Source organism: Sus scrofa, chromosome 2 (assembly GCF_000003025.6).
Source record: "Sus scrofa isolate TJ Tabasco breed Duroc chromosome 2, Sscrofa11.1, whole genome shotgun sequence".
Taxonomy (NCBI): Eukaryota; Metazoa; Chordata; class Mammalia; order Artiodactyla; family Suidae; genus Sus; species Sus scrofa.
The window spans coordinates 114,806,058-114,833,388 of record NC_010444.4 but is presented as its reverse complement, the minus strand read 5'-3'; the positions used below and the strand labels follow the sequence as shown (position 1 = coordinate 114,833,388).

General features: G+C 37.6%; 1 protein-coding gene across 1 annotated transcript in view; it reads right to left on the bottom strand.

Moving 5' to 3' along the window:
- MAN2A1 (mannosidase alpha class 2A member 1) overlaps window positions 1-27,331 on the bottom strand; it is a 177,348-nt gene that overhangs the window by 19,745 nt on the left and 130,272 nt on the right. Inside the window, exons 15-19 of the mRNA XM_003123823.6 lie at window positions 27,169-27,291; window positions 23,983-24,097; window positions 9,461-9,594; window positions 6,299-6,440; window positions 2,138-2,271 (exon numbers count right to left, since the gene is read on the bottom strand). Of these exons, the coding sequence (XP_003123871.4) occupies window positions 2,138-2,271; window positions 6,299-6,440; window positions 9,461-9,594; window positions 23,983-24,097; window positions 27,169-27,291 (648 nt within the window). The remainder of the gene's footprint in view (window positions 1-2,137; window positions 2,272-6,298; window positions 6,441-9,460; window positions 9,595-23,982; window positions 24,098-27,168; window positions 27,292-27,331) is intronic.

The window sequence follows — 27,331 nt, the reverse complement described above, 5'->3', positions numbered from 1 at the left end:
TATACTGAGAATGATGAGAAGATGGAGAGGGGTTAAACAGAGCACAGTGAGGTCAGATTTGTTTTTTTTTTTTTTTTTTTTTTTTGTCTTTTTAGCTATTTCTTGGGCCGCTCCCACGGCATATGGAGGTTCCCAGGCTAGGGGTCCAATCGGAGCTGTAGCCACCGGCCTACACCAGGGCACAGCAACGCGGGATCCGAGCTGTGTCTGCAACCTGCACCACAGCTCACGGCACTGAGCACTGAACAAGGGCAGGGACCGAACCCGCGACCTCATGGTTCCTAGTCGGATTCGTTAACCACTGCGCCACGACGGGAACTCCCAGATTTGGTTTTGAAAAAACAAAACCCACTGCTTACTAAGTTAAGAACAGTTAGGGCAGAAAGGAGAGGGTGGAGTGGATGTGTATAGGCTACCTCCAAGAAACATATGATGCTAGTTCAGATTAGAACTGGTGATGTAAGCAAGTTGATAGATTTGAAATATTTAAGCAATGAGATAGCCAAGCATTGGTGATGACTGGTGAAGCAAGTAAGGGAGAAACGTTTATCAGAGATGACCTCTAGGTGTCTGCCACTGGATGGAAGGTGGTGCCAGTTATCAAGGCGGGAGGGGGGGCACTGGAGAAGGGCCAGGTGTGGGGGAAGGGAGATCATGAGAGTGACTTTGGATATATCAAGCTGAGATGCCCTTAGAAATGGAGGAAGAAATGCCAGGAAACAACTACATAGATGGATCTGGAGCTAAGAGGTGAGACCAAAGCTGGGGGTAGGAGGGAAATGTATTTGTGAGTTCCTTCTGATGCAGAGGAAGAATAAAAGGAGAAAAGGAAAAGGCCTGGGGTTGAGCCTTGGGGGCTCTAGTATTTAATGGCCGAATAAAGAGCTAGCAGAGCAAACTGCCCTAGAGGTAGGAGGAAAACCAAGCAAGCAGACAGCATGGAAGCCCTGGCTGGGCAGTATTTTAAGACATGACAATGGTCAGTGTCAAATGCTGCTGAACGGGGAAGTAAGATGATGATTGAAAACATCCACTGGATCTAGTGACACTGGCAAGAGCGTATCTTGGAACCTAAATCCCGACTGAAAGGAACTGAGTGTGAGACGGAGGTGAAGATACAAACTCAGCTCGTCAACTCTGGCTCAGTGGAGTAGAGAAGATGGGATAGCAGTGGAGGGCAAATGAAAATGCAAGCATGAGTGACAGCTGCTTTTTTGTTTTCATTTTTAATGGAAGAAAATGAAGAGTGTTTAAAAGCCAAGAGAAAGGGGCAGAGGCAGGGAAGGTGGAAGGGTGGCTAATACCACTTATCCTCTGGAGGGAGTCTGGGGTTGGTGCCAGGGACAAGTGGAGGGACTGGCCTATGATGAAAGGAAGGGAAACATCCCCTCTGTAACATGAGGGAAGAAGGAGAGAGGAACAGATGCCTGGCATCCAGAAGAGAGAGTCCCATCAAAGAGCTGTTCTCTCTACAAAGTAGATGGCAAGGCCACTGCTGAAAAGAACAGAAAAGATTTGAAATGGTCAGTGCAGAAAGAAGGACAGCAGAGTAGGAGAAAAGGGGGCAGGTCAAGGACCATCTGAAGTGGGTAGTCAAACAGTATATAGAAGGCTCTGAGGGTAACTTTTTCACTGTCTGAAGAACACTATCAGGTGGGTTCTCACTTTTGCCAGACTATTAACATGGAATGCTGGATTTTTGCTTTGAGGAATGAAAACGGAACAAGACGACAGACAAGAAATCCACTTTGAACAGATGAATCTAAGACAAAAATGAGTACTCTAAGGTTTCCAGTAAATTTTACTAAGCAAACTTAATCTCCTAAGTATGTGACTAAGCTCTATTCTTTAAAATCAACTCCTATTTCTTCCAAAATAATTCAGAGGATTTCACCTAAACTGATTCCTTAACATTATTTTATATCTACATAAGAAGCAGAAATAAAACATAACATGGCATAAATGCAAATCTTACATGATAAATGTACGTGAAGTTCTCTTTCTTGTGATTACAGGCTAAGACTATTATAAAGATATCTCAGTACTGAAAAGTGCAAAAAATAAAGAAAGTACAAAGCCATAATTTTGGATGACAAAGAGCAAGAAATATCAGAACATGAGAGTTTTTTTGTCCTACCATGTTCACGACACTTCTTTTTTCTAGCAGTATTCGAAATAAATTAGCTGTAATCTTGTTATCGTGGACACCTTGCTCAAGGCCACGATTATCATCTTGCATGAGTCTTCGATCCATGATAACTTCAATCTGACCTACCAAACAATCAAACAGGCCAGGCTTAGTCACTAAGAATCAGTTAAATATAAGGCAGGATCTCAACATAAGTTTCTCCTCCAGTCAGGGTGACAGATCTATACAACAACAGTACCATGCATAGGCTTTTGTTTTTTTCTTTCATTTTTTTAAAGTTTTATTGAAGTATAGTTGATTTTCAATATTGTGATAATTTCTGCTGTACAACCAGGTGATTCAGTTACACATGTACACACATCCATTCTTTTACGGATTCTTTTCGCAGGTAGATTATCACAGAATATTGGGTAGAGTTCCCTGTGCTATACAGCAGGTCCCTGTTGGCCAGTCATTCTATATACCAGAGTGAACCCAGAGATTATCATACTAAGTGAAGTTAGTGAAAGACAAACATCATATGATATCACTTATATATAGAATCTTAAAATGTATACAAATGAACTTATTTGCAAAACAGAAATTGACTCCCACACTTTGAAAACAAACTTATGATTACCAAAGGAGACAGGTGGGGGCAGGGGGAGGGATGACTGGGGTTTGGGATTGGCATATACACACTACGGGCTTCCTCTTGATAATAGCTCAAAGCAGCTAGTACAAATTCATAAAACAGGACTGTCTTTCTCCTTTTCTTCACCAGTGTCTAATTAAAGAAGAAATTTAAAAATGGGACAGGAGTTCAAAATTAAAGTGAAACTTAAAAAATGAATCAAAAGGGTAAATTATCCTCCATCATGTTCCATCACAGGTGATTAAATATAGTTCCCTGTGATGGAGGATAATGTGAAAAAAAGAATATATATATATATATATATGTTATGATGTATACGCACACACACACAAGTGTGTATGTATATACACCTGGGTCACTGCTGTGAAGCAGATATTGACAGAGCATGTAAATCAACTACAATAAAAAATTAAAAAAAAAAGAAAGGGTAAATTAAAGCCTCCAAAACTTTTAGTGGCAGCCTTTGACATTTTAAACTGTTATGAGGTTCCTTAAAAAAAGGTATATTGCACATGGAGTAATAAGGCAAATACAGAAGGAAAGGATCTAAAAAGGATCTGAAGTAAAATTTTAGGTTATTTGATGAGTGGTGATACATGAAGCCCTAAGATTTGGAGAGAGCATGACCCCCCTGACCTCCCTGACACTAGGTTAGAAACATCCCTACTGTCCTCCCTCCTACAGCTCAAAAAGTTGTCAGACTTGGTTCCTTTGTTTGCTGTGCAATAATTCTACAACTCCTCTCCTTTAAGCTGTAAAAGCTAATGTTTAGGTTACAAAATTACACACTAAAAGAAACTGAAAAAAAAAAAAAAAAAACACCCAGGGACATATTTATACGTTTAAGATTATACCATATTTTATTTTATTTTTTGTCTTTTTGCCTTTTCTAGGGCTGCTCCCACTGCATATGGAGGTTCACAGGCTAGGGGACTAAATGGAGCTACAGCCACTGGTCTACGCCAGAGCCACAGCAACTCAGGATCCGAGCTGCCGCGTCTGCAACCTACATCACAGCTCACGGCAACGCCAGATACTTAACCCACTGAGTGAGGCCGGGGATCGAACCCTCAACCTCACAGCTCCTAGTCAGATTCGTTAGCCACTGAGCCACAACGGGAACTTCAATATACTGTTTTAGATGACACAGACGAACCTATCTACAAAACAGAAAGAGATTCACGGACATGAAGAGCAGCCTTGTGGTTGCCAAGGGGGAGAAGGAGGGAATGAGATGGACTGGGAGTTTGGGATTAGTAGAATGCAAACTATTGCATTTTGAATGGATAAACAATAATGTACGGAACAAGGAACTATATTCTATCTCTTGGGATAGAGCATAACAGAAGGTAACATGAGATGAAGAATATATATATATATACATATACGTGTATATCATATGTATACATACATATACATATATATACATACATATATATCAGCAGAAATTGACACAACACTGTAAATCAACTATACTTTAATAAAAAAAGGAAAAAAAGAAAAAAGATTATATCAAATCTAAAATTATATGTGCTTAAATATATGTATTCATCCACCCATTCATTCATATTTGCCATTATATTGAGCAATCATTTGGCATAAAAAGGGCAACACATAAAAGATTTTAGTAACTATTGCACTTACATGGTCAAACCTACTCTGCTTAGGTTTTTCTTCTCAGTTTAGGGATCCAGAACATAAAACTACCAGCGATGGCTAGAATTTTCATTTTTACTCGCTTCATGCTTTACAAGACAACCGTTTAGAACATGTTCCTAAGGCACTGGGGGAAACTGTCCTCACGCCCAGCTACAGCTCGCTCACGTCATCAAATGAGTATTTCAATCTTTTGGCCATTTCAACTCTTCTCTGCCTCCAAACATTCGTCTACACACTATGTGACACTACTGTCTCCTGGCCTGTACCCAAACTGTTTTTAGGTCCAAAGCTCTGCCAATACCAGGGTATCTGGGCATTGATATCAGTGTCTTTTATTAGGGAAGTGAGACAACACTGTTTGGTTCATAGCTGCTTGAATCCTATGGTCTAGTCCACCAGTGAGAGCCCAGTTTTGAGAATTTAAGGCAGGGTTTAAAAATGGGTAGCTCAGGAGTCACCTCTGACACAAGGCAGTTTTATGTCTTGATTTAAGAAAAAATTATGTCAACAGTGACAGAATGGGCAACTTCATGTAAAATTCTAGACTTCTGGGCTTCTCTTCAAAAACAGAAGATTTTGGCAGTACTGGGTCCCTGTCTCCAAAGCTACAATGAACTCACACTAAGCAGTGGCCACTCTACTGTACATGGGGGATGTGCTTTGCAATGTGTTCAAATCCCAGTACCCCTGCTGGATCCCCAGGTGAGGCTGTTATTATTTTTATAAGTGTACTCATGTCTGGTATGACCTCCTGATTTTGCTTAGCGAAGGCCACAAAGAAACATGAGATGTAGTAAGGTTTTCTGTGTGTGGAAGTTCAGAATGTATGTACATGCCTAATACAAAATGAATATACCAGGCATCCACACACATTTATTATCTGCCTGGCTCCTTAACACACTTGTCTTAGCAACTCTTAGTAGGTAATGAGAGAAGAACAACTGACACGTAAATGATAATTAAGAATATGTATTATGGAGTTCCTGTTGTGGTGCAGTGGAAATGAATCCGACTAGGAACCATGAGGTTGTGGGTTCGATCCCTGGCCTCGCTCAGTGGGTTAAGAATCCGGCGTTGCTATGAGCTGTGGTGTAGGTTGAAGAAGTGGCTTGGATCCCGCGTTTCTGTGGCTGTGGTGTAGGCTGGAGGCAACAGCTTCGATTAAACCCCTAGCCGGGGAACTTTCATATGCCGTGGGTGTGGCCCTAAAAAGACAAAAGACAAAAAAAAAAAAAAAAAAAAAAAAGAACATGTATTACGAAGGACAAAAATCTCCCAATAGAAAGTTTTACAAAAGTCAGTGTCTACTGTCTATTTTCCCCTTCTCTCCACTTCATTCTCTTTTTTGGAATCTTTAAAGTCCTGTCTGTCACCTCGTTATCCCCACCTGTACTGTCTGTACTGCCTTTCTTTTTTCAGGTAGCAGTGTCCTAGAAGGATGTGATTCAGAGAAGGACCTAAGGCTGAACTGTAACATTCCACCTTTGCAAACTTGGTTAAGCTATCTAAATTCTAAATTATCTAAACTTATTTTAATCTGAGTCAGAATTTCGCTATCTATTCAGTCACAACAATAACAGAGACTTTGGCAAAACAATGGGCTATCAGAAGACGGAAATTATCTTTAAAAATAATCAGTTTCAGGTAGTTTTAGGTCCTTCAATCTTCCTTTGAAGATTGAGGAAATTTATTATTTTCTGCTGGCCTCACAAAGCTCAAAATTAACTAACAGTTTAGTTCTTAAAAGAAGAAAGCTTGTGACTGGAGATGATAATTTAATACATATGACCCACAGAAAGATTATACGCTTGAAACTGAAACTTCTAAGGGCAAAAAATAATCTAAACAATACACACCACTTTTCAAACTTGAAACACCTAAGGACTGAGCAGCGAGCAGGGTCAGGCGATACTGGGCATCCTGGATATATGCCATTGTAGTCATCGGATAAACATTTGCTTGAAGAGGCAATTTGCTCATTGTCATTCTGGGTTGAATCTGTAAGACCAAACAATCCTCATTAGGAAAAAAAAAAAAATCAAGTGATATTTACACATGTACTTAAAAAAATTAGTATTGACTACAGATGGCTTTTCTTTCAGAGAAAAAAAGCACCTTTCTTGTTCAGTGAAACAGCTAGCTTAAAAACTAAAACATTCTTCAAAACAATATTAAGAAAAATCCTGAGCATCTTGGAAAACAATGTTTAAGTGAGAAAGGTAGAACTTGTCCAGATTTTTTAAACAGGCATTACTATTTAAATTCAGCACAAAAATCCTTAACAAAAGTCTTCCAGTTCTCCAATATTTGCATAAAATAAATTACAAAGGTATTAAGTATTCATTTCTCATCTAAATCTAACATACTGCTTTTGTAATGAATGCTAAGCATAATAGCTGTCCCTTTTCAAGAAATATCTCTTGTAATTCTTAAATACCAAAGATCTCCCATCAAATCCTCTAACATATTACATTATAATAATTAAATGCTTATTTATATTCAAAAGCTATTCAATGCTTACTCTTCTTGTTTAGTTCAATGTAGATAGTTCCAAATTCCAATTTTCTTGGTCGAGTATCTGAATGCATGTAAGATGACTCTAACTTTATTTTTTGAGCGAGACCAACAATGCACTAAGCTAGTCTGGGTCCAGGAGACTCACTCCAACCTCAGGAGGAGATATCAGAGTCTGTTATCAGAAATCTTACTCACACCCCACAAAAATGGGCCATCTCTTCTTTTACATTCATGGAAGTCTGACATGAAACCCAAAAAAGGAGAAGTGCAAGGCACACATAAGAGTTAACTTGTACTGAGGACCCATGAACGCCAGGCACAGTATTGGGTAGTTCATAAGTAAGATTTTTAATCTGCGTAACAACCCTGCAGTCTGCTGTTGAACTTAATGGTTCGGCATAGCATTCCCCCCCAAATTCATGTTCACCCAGAACCCATGAATGTGATTTTATTTCGACATATGGTCTCTGCAGATATCATCAGTTATACCAGATTAGGGCGGGCTCTAATCTAAAGAATGGTGTCCTTACAAGAAATGGAGAATTGGACACAGAGAGCACACACAGAGGCATAAAGGAGAAGACCATGCTGCAGCAGAGGCAGAGATGGGAGTGATATGTCTGCAAGGCAAGGAGTGCCAAGGACCACCTGCAACCACCAGAGGCTAGAAGAGTAAGGTTACACTTTCCCAGGGCTGATGGAGGGAGGGGAGCCTGCCCACACCTTGATTTTGGAGGCCTAGTATCCAGACAATGAGAAAGTAAATTTCTGTTGTTTTAAGAAACCCAGTTTATGATAATTCATATCATAGCCTTAGGAAATTAATAAACTAGTGAAAAAAACAACTGGAAAATATTAAAAAAAAAAAAAAAAGGGACACAGAAAAGCTAGCTTGAAAGAAACTTATCCTTTCCAATCCTGATCTTCCTTCTCCAAGGAAGTCGTATACTTAAAAAAAGGACATTTAAAATTGTCACAACTGTTACCTTCACTTCCCACCTGTAGGTCTAGATTTCTAGTTTGGCCCAAGGAACTACTCTTTCCAAGGTATGATAATGTACGAAAACAGAATGTGTACGTGTATGTGTAACTGGGTTACCCATGCTGTACAGTAGAAAAAAAAATTGTATTGGGGAAATAACAATTAAAAAAATGGCTTATTTTTAAAAAGAAGAAATATTTAGTTTGTAGACTTAAAAATAATATTTTCCTATTTATTCAAATGCTTGATCTTTGCAAAGAAAATTCACATTTTTATTCGCTTCTACTAAGTTTTTTTCATTCATGTATACACCCACACACACAAATTATTGCTTCTGTAAGATTTTAAGAAAAGCCTTGCTTTTGTACACAAGGAAAATGAATCACCATAAAGCCAGGGCTTCATCTGAAAACCAAACAGCTGTAGTAGAATTAACATGTTAATTCAAAATGTATGCTGCAATTTTTATGCTTTGCGAAGGTTTAAATTTAACTTTTGCAGGAAATTGTAGAAGAGAAAATCAACACAATCCCTTCCACTCATCCCAGTTGAAAATCAAAGTAACAGCATTTGTGAAATTATTTCTATTCATAGCCAGAAATTTCTAAGACGCTAATGTCTCAAAAACACCACCATGTTTTTAATAGTATTATTTCAAAGATATGTTGCTATTCATATATACTCTGAATCCAGAGATTTCAGTAACAATCAAAGGAGCTCTAGTAAATTAGAGAAATGGCAATCTGAAAATTTCTTATGAATCAATTTTCCCATAACTATTTCAAGCTATTAAAAGAAAATCTTGACGAAATACATACCTACTCATATGTCTAAATAGATAAATGTTTTTATTTGTATATCTCTATCTATGTACACAACCATGTGCATGTATAAATGTACACAAATGCATACATCAGTAGAGAAGAGCTTTTCTGAAATTTAAAAGAGCCATTATTAAATCATACATTTAAAATATACATGGAATAAACTAAATATGAATTGATCAATTTCTTATGAGGAAAAAGAATATAGTGCATCAATTCTTAATAAATATTTCCTTTTAATTAGATAAATTCACATATATTTTGGGATCAAGGTATTTAACATGCATATTGATCACCAAGTCTTCCTTTGGGGAAAAAAAAAAATCCTTACAGACAGATGTTCTTTAAAATCATCTTGTGAATATTTGTTCTAACCTTGGAAATCTGGTTGAACACCTAACTTTCAGGTGTTTTTTGTTTTTGTTTTTGGCTGTACCCGTGGCATGTGAAATTCCTGGGCTAGGGATCGAATCTGCACCACAGCAGTGACCTGGGCAGCTGCAGTGACAACACCAGATCCTTAACCAGATGTGTCACAAGGGAACTCCCAAGCATTTGCTAAAATTTACTTTTATTTTAGAAATAATTTGTTACCTTAAGCATATTTTTTCAAAGGCTCCAAAATTAACTGGCCTTTTTCATATATTAACGTTACCTACTACACCCACTCCTTAAACATTTTAACGGAAAATTACCTGGTATCCATTGAGGTCAGTATAAAATCTGTTTTGGCTGTTTATGCTAGAAGAAATTCTCATCGCAATCTCATGGTTACGTTCTTTACGGATGTCCACAACATTGGAAACTTCCACAGACTGTCCTTCTATTCCTAAATTTAAAAGAATACATACCTTAATAAAAATGAATTGCCCCACTTTTCCTAAATAAACTATACAGAACTCCTTCCAAAGTTACATGTACTGTACTATTTCCTACTCCCTATCTTTACCACCTCTCGTATGCCAAATACGGACACAATTCATTTTTTTTTTTTTTTTTTTTTTTTTTGCTTTTTAGGGCTGCATCCTCGGCATATGAAGTTCCCAGGCTAGGGATCTCACTGGAGCTACAGCTGCCAGCCTACATCACAGCCACAGCAATGCAGGATCCTTAACCCAATGAGCAAGGCCAAGGATCAAACTTGCAACCTCATGGTTACTTGTCTATTCGTTTCCGCTGCGCCACAGTAGGAACTCCATCTTTTTTTTTTTTTTTTTTTTTTTAATCAGATGGTAGAAAACATTTGTCAGGGGCATATATAACTCAACAGAAGGATAAGGAGGCTGGAATAAGATACATGTAGCTGAAACATAAGAGGTACATGATGCTGCAATGAGTTCTAGAGGGGAAAGAGGACATTAATGAGAAAAAGCCAGCCCCACTACAGGCCAGTCCACCTCTCGTCTGCGTTGGCATTCCTCAACAGAGCCATTCGAGCCTATGTCTTCACCAGTCTCACCTCACACACTGGAAATTAGGAGCAGTGAAATTTATACTTTGTTGGTTCAAGAGACAGTGTATCACAGCCTAAGATCTATATTGAGGAAAGGAGATAGGAGATCCAATGAGATAATTTATGGCTGTAACTAATATTACCGTATTAGTATTTGTAGAGTATAATCTGGAGAGCTCCCTGGAACTTAAATCAATTTTAATTGAGTTTGGGATCTCTTAGGAACCCTGTTATGGAGTGATTCCATTTTGCCCTTCACTATATAGAGCAGAGGACAGCTTTAAAAAGTCCCAGATGTATCAAACGTTTTAATTTTGGGGGATAAGCCTAAAGTATTAACTAGTTTTTATCTGTCATGCTACCCTAACTATATCTTCAGGTCCTCAGTGAAGCCCTAGGTCTATTTTAGAGGGGGAGAAAGGAATTAGGAAGAAACCCAACACTATTAGTACCAACTGAGTGAGTATAAAAGATAATGTAGGATCTTCTAAGAAAGAAAGCAACTAGGAAAGCAGTAAAGAAAAAAGATTGGCCGTATCCAATTTCATACAGCTGAAGCTTTTTAAAGTGCCAAGAACTCTGGACACTTAGCCACAGTTGTTATTCATTATCCACCCCTCTACCTCCTCACACACACTCTGTCACTCAACCAACAAACTCTTTAGACAAAAGAGCACTATGTACAGAAAAATGGGGAGGGGGAAAGAGTAAGGAAGACTTTTGCCAGGAGCCAAGAAGAATCCCCAGAGCTTACACAAAGTGACTCGCAAATAGAAAAGAAGTTTGGATCTATGGGATGTGTGGAAAAAATGTAAATGGAGCTGGTCCAGGCACTACCGGTTTATGTGAAAAGTACACTGGAAACTGTACAACATAACAATACGGTGACAATTTTAAAGCGGCTGCAGCTTCCATCAACAGAATTTTCAGAATGCTCGGAGAAACTCTTGCCTGGTAGATGCTGCTCTTCCAACTCAACAACCTTAATGAGAGGCAACTTCAGATTCTTACTATGATGAGTATGATCACCATGGGGAGGGGAAGGAAAGTGCCATTCCATTTTTTTTTTCCTGCTTTATAGCCACAGTCTGAACCACTGACCTTTGTTAGTTACATACGCATGTATATTGCCTTCTGAGACTTACCAGAAGAACCTGCCAAGAGAGCTGTTCCAAATATCTTTACTTTGGGGAAGTTAAAAAAAAAAAAAAAGCAAGCACATACACTGATGATAGAACAACACTATCTTCTTTGAACTATGAAACGCGTAACTTTATTATTTATTTATTTATTTATGATTTTTTTTTTTAAGGCCGCACTCATGGCATATGGAAGTTTCCAGGCTAGGGGTCAAATCGGAGCTACAGCTGCCAGCCTACATCACATCCATGGCAACTTGGGATCTGAGCCACGTCTGCAACCTACACCACAGCTCACGGCCACGTAGGGTTCCTAACCCTCTGAGTAAGGCCGGGGATCGAACTCACATCCTCATGGACCTAGTCAGGTTCGTTACAGCTGAGCCACAACAGGAGCTCCGGAAACACATTACTTTAAATGCAAACTTTCCTTCCAGTATACTTAAATGAGCCAGTACATTTTTCTAAAACCAAATGAATTGTATATGAAATTTTAATAGACAAGCTTCTACAAATGAAACCAAGGATGCTCAAAACAGAGACTGTAGCACTAGGGATGCCAGTACTAATGCAGTGTTAGGGAGAACAGCAGATGGCAAGTAACTCTAATTTATTGGCAGCATTGCACGGGTCTCAGTGCTGCTTTATATTTTCTCCTCTCTAGGTTAGATATTCTCTCAGGGGTCAACAAAATACATGAAATGAAATAAAAATCTTCACAAAGGAGGGCATCATTAATTTCAAGTCATATATCTCTGGCAAACATTGACAAAAAATATGCTTCAAGAAAAATTAATAATTTCATATTACCTCTAGCAATTATAAATTATTTCTGTTGAGAAAATCATCTTTCTCAAGCTCAGCATTATGCGCAGATCCTGTTGGGGCAACAAATGCTTAGAGCTCCTTTAAAAGAAGCCTCCACATCCATTCACCATTCAGCAAGGTATTAATTTAAATTCTGTGCGCCAGGACAGACTTTAAAAATAAGATCAGACTTAATATACTTATTATGAACAAACCAAGTGAAACCTGTAATGGTAATAAAAGCAAGGAGGGATCCCTAAGTTCTCAAAGAAAGAAATTATTATTTTTAAAGAAAGAATATGTGTGAGGAAGAAAGACGACTGCTAACATTTCCTCTTCTGTGCGAGGAATTCTTTAGATGTGCCAGTCCCAAAGGTGCTCAAGGAACTGAGGGGAGAACTCCCCAGGAAGCAGGGGTGCAAATCTGGGGGCGCCAGTGTCTGCTGGATCTCTGCACTATATTACTTTTACTAACACGGTTCTACCTAAGCATACATGGCCAGGGCTTTCTCAGCTCCTCTGGTTTTTCCTCAATCCTGGGAAAGGAAATATCTCTGACTTTGTAAGAGCCATCCACAGGGCAGAGGGAGGCAGTGTGATGCCATTCCTGGGGTTCGACAAAGAGAAATAAGAGCCCAGAGTTCCCTTCGTGGCTCAGGGGTTAATGAACCTGACTAGGATCCATGAAGATGTAGGTTCGATCCCTGGCCTTGCTCAGTGGACTAAGGATCCAGCGTTGCCGTGAGCTGTGGCGTAGGTCGCAGATGTGGCTCGGATCCCCTGTTGCTATGGCTTGTGGTGTAGGCCGGCAGCTACAGCTATAATTGGACCTCTAGCCTGAGAACCTCTATATGCTGAGGGTGTGGCCCTAAAAAGAAAAAAAAAAAGCAAAAAAAAAAAAAAAAAAAAAGAAAGAAGGGCTCTTTTGCTGGTCCCTCACATTTTGCACCCTTGAGAAGAGAGGATGGAGATTAATGATCCTTATTAACAGAGAAAATGCAAAGTAAAATCAAGCCAGTCCACAAAGAAGCCAAAGGAGTCTTTTAAAACCCTGGAGCTCTTTATTTTCTTTCCTAGAGCCTATGAGCTTCTCAGAGACACTGACTGTCTCACATACTATCTTTGCATTTCAGTTTTTAACCACAATGTAGGCACGTGGTAGGTGCTGAATCACTGTTAAACACAATGAGTGAAGATGTGAAAGGCTGTCCCTTCTCCTGCATGGCGAGCTGGCATGGAAGAAAGCAGACTGGGCTACAGGTAAGGTTCAGAGAGATGGAAAGATGAGGAAGCAAGTACTTCATTTTGAGCAAACACATGCACGTCAGAAGTCAGCTCAAGACAGGTTCTATGTCTTATTATCCTTATACTTCCAGAGCATAATAGGTAAAAGTCAGTGTTTGCTGAGTGAAGGGGGTCAGCTATATGGGCAATGAGAACAGCCAACAATTACCACGTGTTTACTATGTACCTTATGCTTAATAAAGGCTTTACATATAACAACTCATTCAATCCTGACCCTAAACCTAGGAGGAATTTACCCCTGCTCTGCCCCAGATCACAAGACCTAGCAGCATCAGGACCAAAACCTCTTAACCATCATGTCTCAGTGGCAGACCATCTACTAGAAAATGTTGCAATTACTTTGGGACCAGGATTTGGGAAAGGCTTTGTAGTAACTCTAAGTAGAGAGGAGACCTCCAGACTAATTTTAAACAAAGAGGGCACTGATCTGGGATCTGATATGCTGCAAGAACTACTTAACTGAGTGAAATAAAATTAAGGGACAAGGCTTGCCAGGACCCAACACTTCTTTAAAACAGTCCAAAAGTCTCTCTTAAAATGTCACTTTAGAAACCAATATATTAAATATTAAAGACACAACCCTACTTATCTCACTTATCTACCTAAAATAAACACGGATCATGAGCACAAGACTGTTTACAGCACACTGGTGAAAAGAGTAAACAACTGGGGAACCACACTAGACGTCCATCAGCGGCTCATGAATAATAAAAGCAGGTACATCCATGTTATGAAATGCCATGTAGCAAATAAAAGGAATGAGATACCTCTCCATGCTGGCAGAGAAAGATCTGATTAAAAAAAAAAGCAAACAGAGCATTTGGAGAGTATGAAAGCCTTTATGCTGAATATAGACAGAAACACAATCCTAAACATTTCTTTAGGGGTGTGTGTGTGTGGGGGGGGGTTAGAGTGAGAGAGAGAGTGAGGAGGAGAGAGAGACACACAGATAACCTGTATTCATCTCTTGAGTGTGGATAGCGGCCAGTCAGATTCCAGAGAGATTTTACACTATATCCGTGATGTGTGAATTTTTTGTCAAAAGACTGTGTGTGTACAGGCATACACACACATACAGAATTTGTATTTTATACATAAAATACAGGGAAAAAATGAAACGAAGTAGGCAAGAAGTCAGGGTCGGAGGGCATTGCCCTCTTGACTCTGTTGCTCAACACTGGGCTTGAGGAAACCAAGAAATGAAACATACTCCTTTGAGCGTGGAGAGAAAATCTGGAGGGAGTCTCCAATGCGTCCTCTGTGCCTGGAAGAAGAGAAGGAGGAAGCATCTAGGATGGTGTAAATGACTGAGTCATGAAGATAGAAAGCCGGGGGTCATGACTCTGAGCAGCGAGGGATGCCTCTTGAGAATCCTAGGCACAGGTCCCTTGCACAGTCTACGTTCTTCATGTCAGGTCACTATCAGATCTATCTGGAACAGCCTAATTCAGCCCTCTCCATCTGTCTAGATCACCTTTATTCTAGCAATTCCGAAATACAAAGCATACGTTTCCAAGGCTATACCTGATAAGTCAGACCCCACCTCACCACTCTGAAATAGTTACAGGAGTGAGAGGCAGTGGAGTGAGAGTCAGTGGCTTGGGAGAAAGAACAAAAGAGAGCCTCACTCACACTCCAGCAAGAATCCTCGATTTGATTAGCGGCACTCAACGTGTGCTTAGGTTAAATCTTCAGATCAAGAGGGAAAAACAACTGGCCTACATCCACTCCGGAGAATGAAAAGTGATGCTGAGCACCCCAGGTGAGGTGTTTAAACTCTTAAGTTAAGGTGTTTAGACAAAGTTTAAATGAAATTTGACATAAATAGGAAATCCTATAAAACAAATCCTCAAAAAATCCATCCAAGGTTTAAAGCAAGGTCTTCAGTGACTGTCCCTAAAAGTGGGCTCTGGGGCAAAAAAATGGAGCCTCGCTATCAATCTGCTGTTCCTCAAATCTGTGTCTGAACAGAGAGACCAAACCCTCCGGTCACAGCAGAAGCAGGACAACAGGAGCTGTCATGAAAAACCAGGGCTTCTAATTTTGAATATCTCCCCTTCAATTTTGGAGGTATTCTGTTTTGTATTTAAATCCTCAAAAGTATAAAAACAATGTTCTCACTGTATATTTACTTTGTGACACTGTTTTCGTAAACTTCCCCAACTCAACTGGGTGTTGACACTTACTGTTATTAACACACACTGCTTCGTTCAACACACACACTTAAAATGACAATTCTCAGGAGAGGATGTTTCTACGAGGCAAATACTACCATAACTATATTTTTAAAAAACTGTACTTCTATCTGAAAGTACCAAGAATAGAAACAGTAGCAATTCCCACACCCGGATGACCTTTTTCTCCATGTTGACTAACCCAACTCATCATCCATGACAACATCTAATTTATCCTCTGAGGTACTTGCTGATTTCCAGGTCTGTAAATGTTCACATTGATTATTTTTCCACAAGTGAAAATTTTAACATCTGCTTTCATGAATGTAAATTTCATTCTAAGACTCAAATTTAAGAAAATGATGATGTACCACTGGGCTTTATTTATAAAGCACTAGATAAATAACTGCTGCTACTTAGTGACCAACTTATCCCAAGCTAGGCCCTAGTCTACAAATTATCCCAAGCTAGGCCCTAGTCTACATGCCTTATGCTTTTCATTTCAATAATTCTCACAATCACACAAAAGTAAATGTATAATAGGAATGGTATAGCATTTTCTTCACATAGATTGCACATTTTGGTTAAAGATTATACCAAATGAGTATGATACATGCGAAAAAAGCCTAATAACTGAAAAATACACACACACACACACACACACACACAAACTGGGAAGCTGTCTTTTTTCCTCCTAATAAACACTGATTTTAGGGAGGGGGAGGGAGTGGGATGGACTGGGAATCTGGGGTTAATAGATGCAAACTATTGCCTTTGGAATGGATAAGCAATGAGATCCTGCTGTATAACAGTGGGAACTATATCTAGTCACTTATGATGGAGCATGATGGAGGATAATGTGAGAAAAAGAATGTATATATGTGTGTGTGACTGGGTCACTTTGCTGTATAGTAGAAAACTGACAGAACAGTGTAAACCAGCTATAATGGAAAAAATAAAAATCATTTAAAAAAAAAAAAACAAAAAACACTGATTTTAAAGAACAACAGGTTTTTTAGAAGCCCTGTCTTGGAGGAATTTAACATCAGTAACATTCTCTTCAATCTCGAACAGAGGCAGTCTAACAAACCCCCGCCTCCCTCTGGGAGGTGAATAAACACCTCATGACCCATAACTGAGACTTGGGCTGGTCTAGCACAGGGAGGGAAGAATGCTGGAGTAATTCTGATGGTCTGTCTGTACACCGTCCACACTGACAGTCACTCTGAGATCGCCTACTTCCAGTTCTCCCCAACAAGCTCTTTTCCAAGGTGCCTTTTGACAGGAAGCTCAGACCTCATATGATACTTCTCTAGCTAATTTGCTGCATGAAACAGACTTGCCACAGAGGCATTTGGTTCTTTCTTTTCTTTTCCTTTTCTCTTTTTTTAAACCACAGGCTATTCTTTCTGCCAATTTACCAAAACACAAAACAAAACAAAACGCAGCTTGCCTCTCATCCACCTTAACTTGGGTGGGGCTGAGCAAAAACAGTATGAAGTACATGTGTCTGACTGAACTTTAATGACTGGGGAATAAGTATTTTTGTAAAACACACTGTCTCCAATTGTTGGCTTCCAACAAAATTGAAGGTTACCTAATAAAGTTGTCAGGCAGTAGATCATTAAAAATAAATGTTTTTATTTTTATTTTATTTTATTATTGATGTTTGGCAATAGATCCCTCTGATTTATGGAATATAACTCAGAAGGAATTCAGGGAGTTAAACGACATTCCCATAACTAAACTCCTATTCCCACCTACATATTTACGTTAGCAGTATTCCTTTGCCTTATATTTATAAGAAAAGTAAAAATAAAATTGATGCTGAAACCTATCTCATTCTAGCAATAAGAAACATTCAGCAGTGGATATATAAACATTTAGAATACAAAGGGTACAATTCATCTTAGTAAGAAAAATGTTTTTATTAAATTTTATACAATAAATTATCAAAATGGTAATATTTATAGATCAATTATATGTTTTGATCACCTATATACTATTACTATTTTTTGTAACTTAATCCAGAAGAAATTTAACACTTTTTGAGTTTTAGAATGTCAGAATTCTAAAACATATACACATGTGTATGTGTATATATATACACGCATATTATATAATTTATATATCGTATCATGACATAATATATATTATATATTACATATATAATTTATGTATATTTCTTTAAGAAGAAGAATACTGAAAGATTGACCAATAATTAGATTCTCAAGCATAAAATATTACATTGAGATAAAATTTGGTGGGGGAAATAGAATGGAAATAGGAATTCAAGGAGAAAATAATGATATGAAATTTGACTTGTTCAGGTTTTTTAAAAATGCATGATTTAGTATCAAACTGTGACCCATTGGGTATGCATATTTTAAAATGTCAATATTTACAATATACCAAAATAACATCTTTTGCAAATATTTAAATATTTAAAGAAAAATTAGATATCAACTTATAAATATGTAATGGACACAGATTTTTTAAATGCTTACAGGAACAAGGGAATCTGCTCTAACCAACCCCACTTCACACTCTGTGATATTCTTTCCCTCCTTTCTGCTCATTCAAGACATTTCTCCAAGATCTAGCATCTCACAAGCTCACCTCCTTTATCAAATCTTCCCCAGCTCCCTAACTCTCCATGACCACCCTCTCCTGTTAACACTTACTATTTAACTCATTTGGCCTGTTCATCTCCTTAAGGAGATACAACACTTAGTATGAATCAGGCTTTATGTCTATTAATTCAGTTAATCTTCCAACACTCCTATGAGGAAGACAATTAATGTCACCATTCTCAGGATGATGAAACCAAGCCCAGGTAGGTAATAACCTGCACAAGATCAAATATCTGGTAAGTAGCAGAGCCGGGATGGGAGTTGGGAATGAAATGCACACGGGCTGAGTCAGGAGTCTGAGTTTTTAACCATCACACTTTCCCTGTATTTCTCATCGCAGTGCCCTTCATTTGAGTTTAGTATAGCACATACTTGTGGGGGATGATATTTCCTGCTAAGAAGCTATGCCTTCAACGTAGCAGCTGCTGTCAAACAGCCCCCAAGATAACCTCTGAGTTCTGAATATGTGTAACCAGAATGTGCTTACAGTCCCTTAAAATAACCTTCCCTTTCATGCCTGTAGGGAATAATCAGATTCAACGTAAGCTACTTATTTCATTTTTTAAAAGTCCCAATTAACAGGAAAAAAAATTCTCAGCAGTCAATTGCATATTATGATATTCCCAAAATGTTTTAATTACCTAAGTCTGCCTAGCCATAACTTACTTAATGCTTTTCACTCTTAAATCAAACTAAATACTGAACGTAGTCCTGGGAAAAATGAGAGATTGATTGCAAACCATTTTAATATCCTTATGAATCTTTTTATGGAAATTAAAACAACTTCTGCGAAGCTCTGAGACTTTGTTTACAAGTGGGAGGACTCCAGGGACGGGGCCCCGATTCAAACATGCTTAGAAGATGAATTTAGAAGCAGGGAGTCAAGCACCAAAGAGACTTGATGTGATATTAAGATTCGTGAAGACTCTTTGATGGTGAGACTTAATTGACCTACAGTTTAAGAAACTGAATTCCTAAGAAGTTAAAGAACAAACTCAAGGTCACTCTAAGTTTGCCAAGAGGTGAAAAAGAATTCGGATCCCTAATCCCAAATGCGGTTCTCTTCTACGTTTAACAGGATAAAGTTCATTTTGACTCTTGAAAAGTCATGGGTCATGTTGTGAATCCATTTAGATTATATATTCCAAACAGAAAAAAAAATAAGCAAACTCTTTCTGATTGCTAATATGCCCATGCAAGGAATTATCAGTCATTTCAACCAAAGGAAAGTCTTTTCTTCCATATTTTCTGATGGCAGTTCATTACATTTTACCCCCAGGCTACTCTGTACTTTCTTTTGGTAAGATCCATTACATACAGTACATTTATAATACGTTGGTGGAAAATAGGCAAAAGTATTGCATTGAAGCTATTTTTCCTAAGGGCTGAAACACGGTTTACACAGTTATACTCACTCAGTCACGCACTCACAAACACCTGCCTACGAGAACAATGTCCTGAAGGGGAGGGAAAAAAACTTGAAGGTACGTATTATAACAGATCTGGAACCTGAACCTTGTGCCAGTGAAAATGTACATGACATGTTGGGAACCAATAGCAACCTAATTCTTCAAAGTAGGAGTTGATGTCAGAAAACTAGGGCAGCAAAGTCTGATAATTACAACTCTGAAAACTAATGAAACTATAGCTAGTGAATGTCACTTATGGATTCGAACATCCCTGCAAGATATGTATTCTTTGTGATGGTAAAACACCAAATTACTATAACACAAGTAGGTACAGGGGTTTCTGCTTGCATCATATTTTATCTTCTAATCCAAGATTAACAATAAAAGCTAAAGTAGCCTATTTGGTAACATTTAAGGCTTCGATTTAATGAAAGATGATTACACTACAAGAAAAATTAATCCCCATATCTTCTACCTTTTCCTCCAGAAAAATGTTATTTTCTAAAAACTAAATAATCTTTTAGTAATCACATAATAGTTCTAAAAGGGCATTGCATTAAATTATGGTGACCATAAAATGGATTTCTTACTTAACCTGATATAAGGCAAAAAAGCATGAAGTTTCATTAGAATTCTCTGAAAGTGCTTTTAACTTTTGGAGCTTTTAAAGCTACTGAACACAAGATTTCATCTAATTTAATATTTCTATAAATCTTTTGGATGTAATGTCTGAACAATAATGAAAATAAAAACACTGTTTTTAAGAGCTTAAATGATGTTATTAGAGAGACTTTAAACTGCACCATTATTTCTAGAATCTGGACAGAACACAAATAGAGAAATTAAAATTAAACACCAAACCCAGAAAAAAAACAAGAAGTCAGCTCTTCCAACTCAGTTGATTTCAAAATCGATAATGACCACATCGTTTAGGTAATTTGAAAAGTGTTAGTTGATTTTTGTTCTTGATTTTGTTTTCTGTTGCAGCTTAATCTGGGCAAAAGTTACATTGGAAAAAAAAAAGAATCAGAGAGTAACTAAAAAAAGAGACTGAATTATTTAAATATATTTTATCAGGTTTGTATTACCTTAAGTTTTTAAGAGAATGTTTCAAATAAACTGAATTTGAAAGGTTTAATATAAACAGATACTCAGTAAAGACAATCCCTACCATGAACACATTTGGTTTCTTTACCCTTTTTGCTTAGAGATAGTAAAATCTTTTGTATGATTAACTGGTTTAGTAAACTAATATATATACATGTAATCATAAGATATTAATGGACTCCCTCCCCTCAACCTCCATTTATTCCTGGATCATGAATTTGGTGCTAACGACAGGCTCTACTCATTAATACGCATTCAATAACTCACTGAATACATTACATTCAAATAAACTGCATCTGGTCAGTTTAAAGGGGGCATAAATTAGCCTGTGTCAAAAACTAGTTTAATAAGTCAATTCAAGAATAGTTATTTTTGTTATCTTAAGAAATTTTAAACCAAAGCCAATCTACAAAAGCGTGGAAGATGGCTAAAGTTTTCATAGCACCTAAGATGAAAAGCCAGCCTGTCTACACATTTTGATCAGTCACACAGAAGCCTGGTTTACATGAGGCCAAGGTTTAAAAGAGCTGTCATGTATTTCTCAGTACAGATACTTTAGCACTGCATAATCAAACCCTTTTCAGGTAGTTTGAAAGCCTAGAGAGTCAAACACCCTGAAGATTTCACATCTCTGTCACAGGTCTGGATTAGTGATTTAATTAAAATCCACTAAGCCAGGATCTAGACAACCTGTGCCCTGACATAATGGTATATGAAAGAAAAGGATAGATGGAAATGGGTCACAAAGGCTACCAAGAAAAGACTCCATCTCCAAAACTGGACTCCGCCCCCACCCCCAGGAGAAAGAGATGTTGAGGGGCTCTAATACTAACATGAGAAGGTATACAGTTGGAAGAAAACCTTTCAGGTGATCTAATAGCTCCATCTTTCACCAACTACAGTCAAGCTGGAAAAAAAAAAAAAAAAAGCTTGGGGCTTGACAGAGCAAAAAGAAAGATGGGTATGTCACTGTGAGTAGTTACATATGCTGGTTTCAGGTTCAATCCAAGCAAGAGCAGTAAAACTCAACTGCAGAAGCACTTGAAGTTAATTTCACATTATGTCTAACTTATTTATCTGTCATTTCCCCACAAACTTCTGAAGCTTTCTGCTTTCAAGCGGCAAAAGTCTAATATCAGGAAAAAAAGATTCAGCTCAAGTTTATTCCACCCACCGAGACATCCAGAGGCAATCTAGGTCTGCATATTTATTTTTTATTATGACTTTTGTCACGCTAATACTCTAAGTGCCTGTTCAAAACAACCTCTATTCCTTCAGTGACTACTCAGAGCTAGCACTGCCATCCTGGAGAGCTGGGGGTCAATTAAATCTTGGTGGCCTCTGCTCCTGCTCCAGGACTACTGGTCAACACTGGGCATTTCTGACTGCTCCATGGGGGACAGGGGAGAGGGAGAGGAAAGAAGACAAGCCTTTAGCTCTGATGAGTGTGTGTTTGCTGAAATAAGCAAACAGGCCAAGTCAGAGCCTATTAATTTCCAAATTGGCCAATGAAACATGATGGCAAGCTCAGCTACAGCCACAGAAGCAGTAGAGAGCCCTCTAATTTACAGAAACTGCCCTTTGCTATGAGACCCAGATCCCTGGACAACCACAGAAAGCTCAGAAGCTGCATTAATGGACAGATGCAATTCAACAAGAGCCAAAGCAACTAAGCAAATTCATTTGTTGAGAATTTGGAATTTTCTGATGAGTTGCTTCAGCTTAAACTCTGGGACATAGCCTATCCCTAAATATAACTGATGAAAATCAATGGCAAATCAAGCTTGATGATGCAGGTCTGTTTCAAAGGATGCATGTACCATGTCGCCCTCAAGGAAGAACTTTTCCATTCAAAAACAATAGTTTTAAGCAAATTTAAAGATAGATAAGTACATCTTCTGTGTGACTATGCTATTTTCTACCCATAAAATGAAACCTTTGGCCATAGCTGAAAACAGAATTTTAAAGCCCTCAGAAATGTTAAACAACAGCTTACTCAAGAGCACAAAGCGATGGCCAAAAATATTGTTTCTGACTTGTCAGGTTTTGGGGAACCAATAAAAGATTATTTCAGAACTACAGAACTTCTTACAGGCAGCAAAGTCATTGCAGACAATTGCAGAAGTCACATTTAGGACACAAAGTTAGTATCCAACTTCCAGAAGACCTTTTACTTCTTAACACATGAACCATGAGTGACCCTGAAAACATAGGACATTACTACCTAAGAAGTCACACGAGAAGGTCTATCCACATCTGAATTCAAACCAAAGGCAAACACTGATGAGATTTAAAGTTTAATAAAGAAAAAAGTGACATAAAAGCACAGTCAAATTTAGACACTGAAATCTTAGCCAAGAAACTCCCTGAACATAGTACCCTTTGCTTCCCACCCACAAGACCTAAAAATTAAACAGCGACTGCCCATGCATTTTATCCTTGGTTTTGAAGTGCTTTATTACCTACCTGTCCAAATATTCAAGGAAATAATAATTTCCTTTTCTAATTTTTTAGAATTAACAGGAACAAAATTTTTAAAGTGGCACTTTTATGAGGTCCTTTCCTAAGGGAGTTGATACTATGGTAAATGGCCTGGTTACTATGATTAAAATGAAAATTGTGATTGGAAACATATCCCATTCTAAACAGTGTATTCAAAATCAACCAACATAACTGTACAATTCTGAGACTGTTTGTAGCTCCACCCAAACCCTATGGAAGGACCAGTGCCACTGCCCAGAGTTTGGTTTCTAAGGAGATCAGAGGCCTATTTCTTATTACTTGATTAATAAAGAAGCTGCTTCAAAACTATCCTAAAAGCAATTAACAATTGTCCAATATTTTTTGTTTTGAATTTGATATAATTTCCAATTTACCAAAAAAACCCCCCACTATATTGTTTTCAGATGTGTGAAATGAACTCATGACTTAAGGCAAATACTGAGATAGGAAAAAGAAGATACACAGAGGAAAAGAACATGTATAAGCAGGGAGTTAAACGTTTTACTATTTTTGATTATCAAAGGGTAAACACCACATTTTAAATCATACGATAAGTACGACGTCATTTAGACAGATGATTATGTCATCTCAAAAAACCAGTTCCTAAATTTTTAGAATTGACACTAGAAAAGCAGTAATTCATGAATCAGTATAAGTTTGTTTTACAACTGCATTTCTGTTTTCTTACCATGTACGTTATACAGTCGAACTCTGTGAGTAACATGTTCAAAAAAGCAAGTCACGTCTGAATAAAACCTTCCATGTTGCACTATGACAAAAGGCGGTGTTGTATAAACGTAAGGCTGAGGAGAAAAATCACATTTTTTCAGAAAAATCCAAGAAATGCTTATTATAGTTTCCAAACTGGCAAATACCTGATACTTGTAATTTTAAGTGAAAACCGAACCTTATAAGGTACCAGAATATGCACATGCTATAAAAATTGCATAAAGTTTTTCATTAGACAAAATTGCTAAAAATAGAAAATAAAAATGTTTACAACTTGATTGGCCTAAATGGCCTACAAACATTTTTCCTGGCTACATCAATTTCTAATGAAAATCTTTCTGTACTGTCCATATGTTATTTATTAGAAAGAACAATTGTTCTGTAGCAGTGACATTTCCCCAGGCAAACATTTATTATAACCATGGCCCCCACAGTGCAGGTATTGGGTCAGGTGGCTCGGATGACCACAGGGAGTCATCTGAGCAAACAGGAAGCAGGATTCAGAAACACAGTTTAATCACAATCAGGTTTACTTCTCTATAAACCACACTGCCCTTTTACGTCAAAGAACTCGCTGGATATAAAGCAAATTTACCAACTTGGAAAAAACCAGGGCAACCACTGGTTTAGTTTTCACTAGTCAGAATCTAGATGGCAGAAAATATGGGAATAGAACACATAACATATATGACATAGAAACAAAATTTAAAGCACTTACAAAGAACTTTAAGTATTACACCCCTTAGAGAGCTAGGCCTGCAACGCAGCACAAGGTTTACAGAACTGTGTAATTTTCTTCCACATTTACCTCTTTGGCTAGAGAAAAATATTCTGAAATTAACATAATGCTTTATAGTTAACAAAGTTCTTGTACCTAATTGCCGCATAGCTAGAAAGTAATGGAGATGAAACCTAGGGTCATGAGGTCTGGGCTCCTGCCTCTTACTGATACATTCAGCTGTCTCTCCCTGATGTTCTTTTATTTCTTCTTTGTAAACATATGATTCTCTTTATCCTTCTATTATTAGAGCTACTTAAAGATAAAGTAATTTTAAATAAATTAGTGATTATAATTGTCCATGTATAATATTTTACAGCACAGCAATTTTTTTTTTTTAAGTGTAGGAAAAGTCAATCAAAACAAAATGCCTGTCTGACAACAAAAGCTGTTAAGTGAGAAAACACTGATATAGATGATCTTTAGGATCCACTGCCCATCCTGAAATGCCTACTATGAGCTGTAGTTTATCTTTAATTTCTCACTGATTTAAAAAAACTAAAACAACAAAAAACTAGGATCCTACACAATCCCTTAAAATCTATATTTGATTTTATTAGCAAGTTTTTCTACACTGTAGAACAAAAGTAACTTTTTCAGGAGACAGTTCTCTAGACAACAAAATGTGGAGACTACTTATCTTAAAGTGGACAAAGTCTACATAAGTGTAAAAGCAAAGGGAGACTCTCTGAAGAAAAAAAATATAAAATTGACATAAAAATTAAAAGCTACTCTAACAGAAAAATCAAATAATGAACATACTAAACACACTGAGGGAATGCTTTGCAGTAAATATGAAAAAGGATTCATTTTACCATATATAAAGAATACTTACAGATCCGCAAGTCATTATGGATAGAAAAATGATTAAAGAACTTAAATAGAAAACTCACAAAAGAAATATGAAAGATAAATAAAGGTATATAAGAAGTTCAACCTTCCTAATAATCACAAAATTATTAACAGTAAAATATTTTTCACTTATTATTATAGGCAAAGCATTTAATATGGCTAGTTTTCAGGGCTTAGAGTGGTACATTACAGAGCTACTTTCAAAAGAAAAAATGCTGGTGAGTGTGAATATGTATGTCATCTCCCTAGAAGGTAGGTAACTAGCATGCCTATGTCAAAAGCCTAAAAAGGCTTCATCCACTGACACAAAGTGACTCTCCTAGAAAGTTATTCTCAGGAAATAATCAGCCCTGTATAAAAAGAATGCTATAGAGAAAGCTTATTACAATGTTACAGTAAAGTACCTGGAGAAAATGTACATATGCAACAACAGGAAATTCTTGTCTTCCCCACGTATGTGCATACATACCCATTTTAAATGGGAGAACCTTTAAGTTCCACTCTCAGTGAATTTCAATTATACAATACAGTGCTAACAACTATAGTTACCATGTTGTTCATCAGACCCCCGGACCTTATCCATCTTATAGGCAATAGCTTTTAAACACAACAGGGAATATTAAAACTGTTTTCAAAGAACATATCAGATTATGAGCACTGTCATAATGAAAAATAAAATATGTTCATGTAGGAAGACAAAATGTGAAAATGGGGAAAAAAGGAAAGGCATATAGAATAAAAGACAATAAAAATACATCAAAATGTTGGCAGAGGTTTTCATGGGCTTGTGGAATAGTTGGCACATTTTATTGTTTCCTTCAGTTTTCTACATTAAATGTGTCATGATTTGTATATACTACCATTTATAATCAAGAGTAGGAAAATTTTTGGTTAGGTTGTTTTTTTTTTTTTTTTTTTCCTTTTTAGGGCTGCACCCATGGCAAATGGAAGTTCCCAGACTAAGGGTCGAATTGGAGCTTCAGCTGCTGGCCTATACCACAGCCACAGCAACGCGGGGTCTGGGCAGCATCTGACAACTGTTCCTGAGCAAGGCCAGAGATTGGACCTGCATCCTCATGGATACTAGTTAGACTCTTAACCTGCTGAGCCACAACGGGAATTCCTGGTTTGTTTCTTAACGTGCTAAAAGTTAAGGAGAAAAATGGCTCAGTGGGCAATCTATTTTTTTCCCATATGGCTAGACATTCCGTGTCTATGGATACGCCATGTTGCATAAGTACAAGGCAACACAACAGCATCCTAATCCTAAATCAAATCTAGCTTCTTTCCCTACAGAGCACTTGTCCATTGTAGCATCCCAACTGAATTCCAATTCTTAGAAATTTTGTGTTCATCTAGCATTCAACTAAAAATTGCTAAGTGTCAATAATGATATATAATAGCGGAGCCGATACATCTCTTTCTAAGAGGTGACAATGTAGTGAGATGCATTTGTTTTTCTCTTTGTTATTCTTTCAATAAATGCTTATTCACTGCTTAGCTCATAGTACTTACCCTGGCTTCCCCATCGGGTAAGAAGAGGTAGGCACCACTCTTGTCCTTTTTATTCGTGGTTCCATACCATGAAAACTGCACTTTTACTACATGACTTTTACCGTCTTCTTTATTTATCATCTCCTAAGGGGAAAAAAGTTTAAGGTAACTCACTATTAAGATA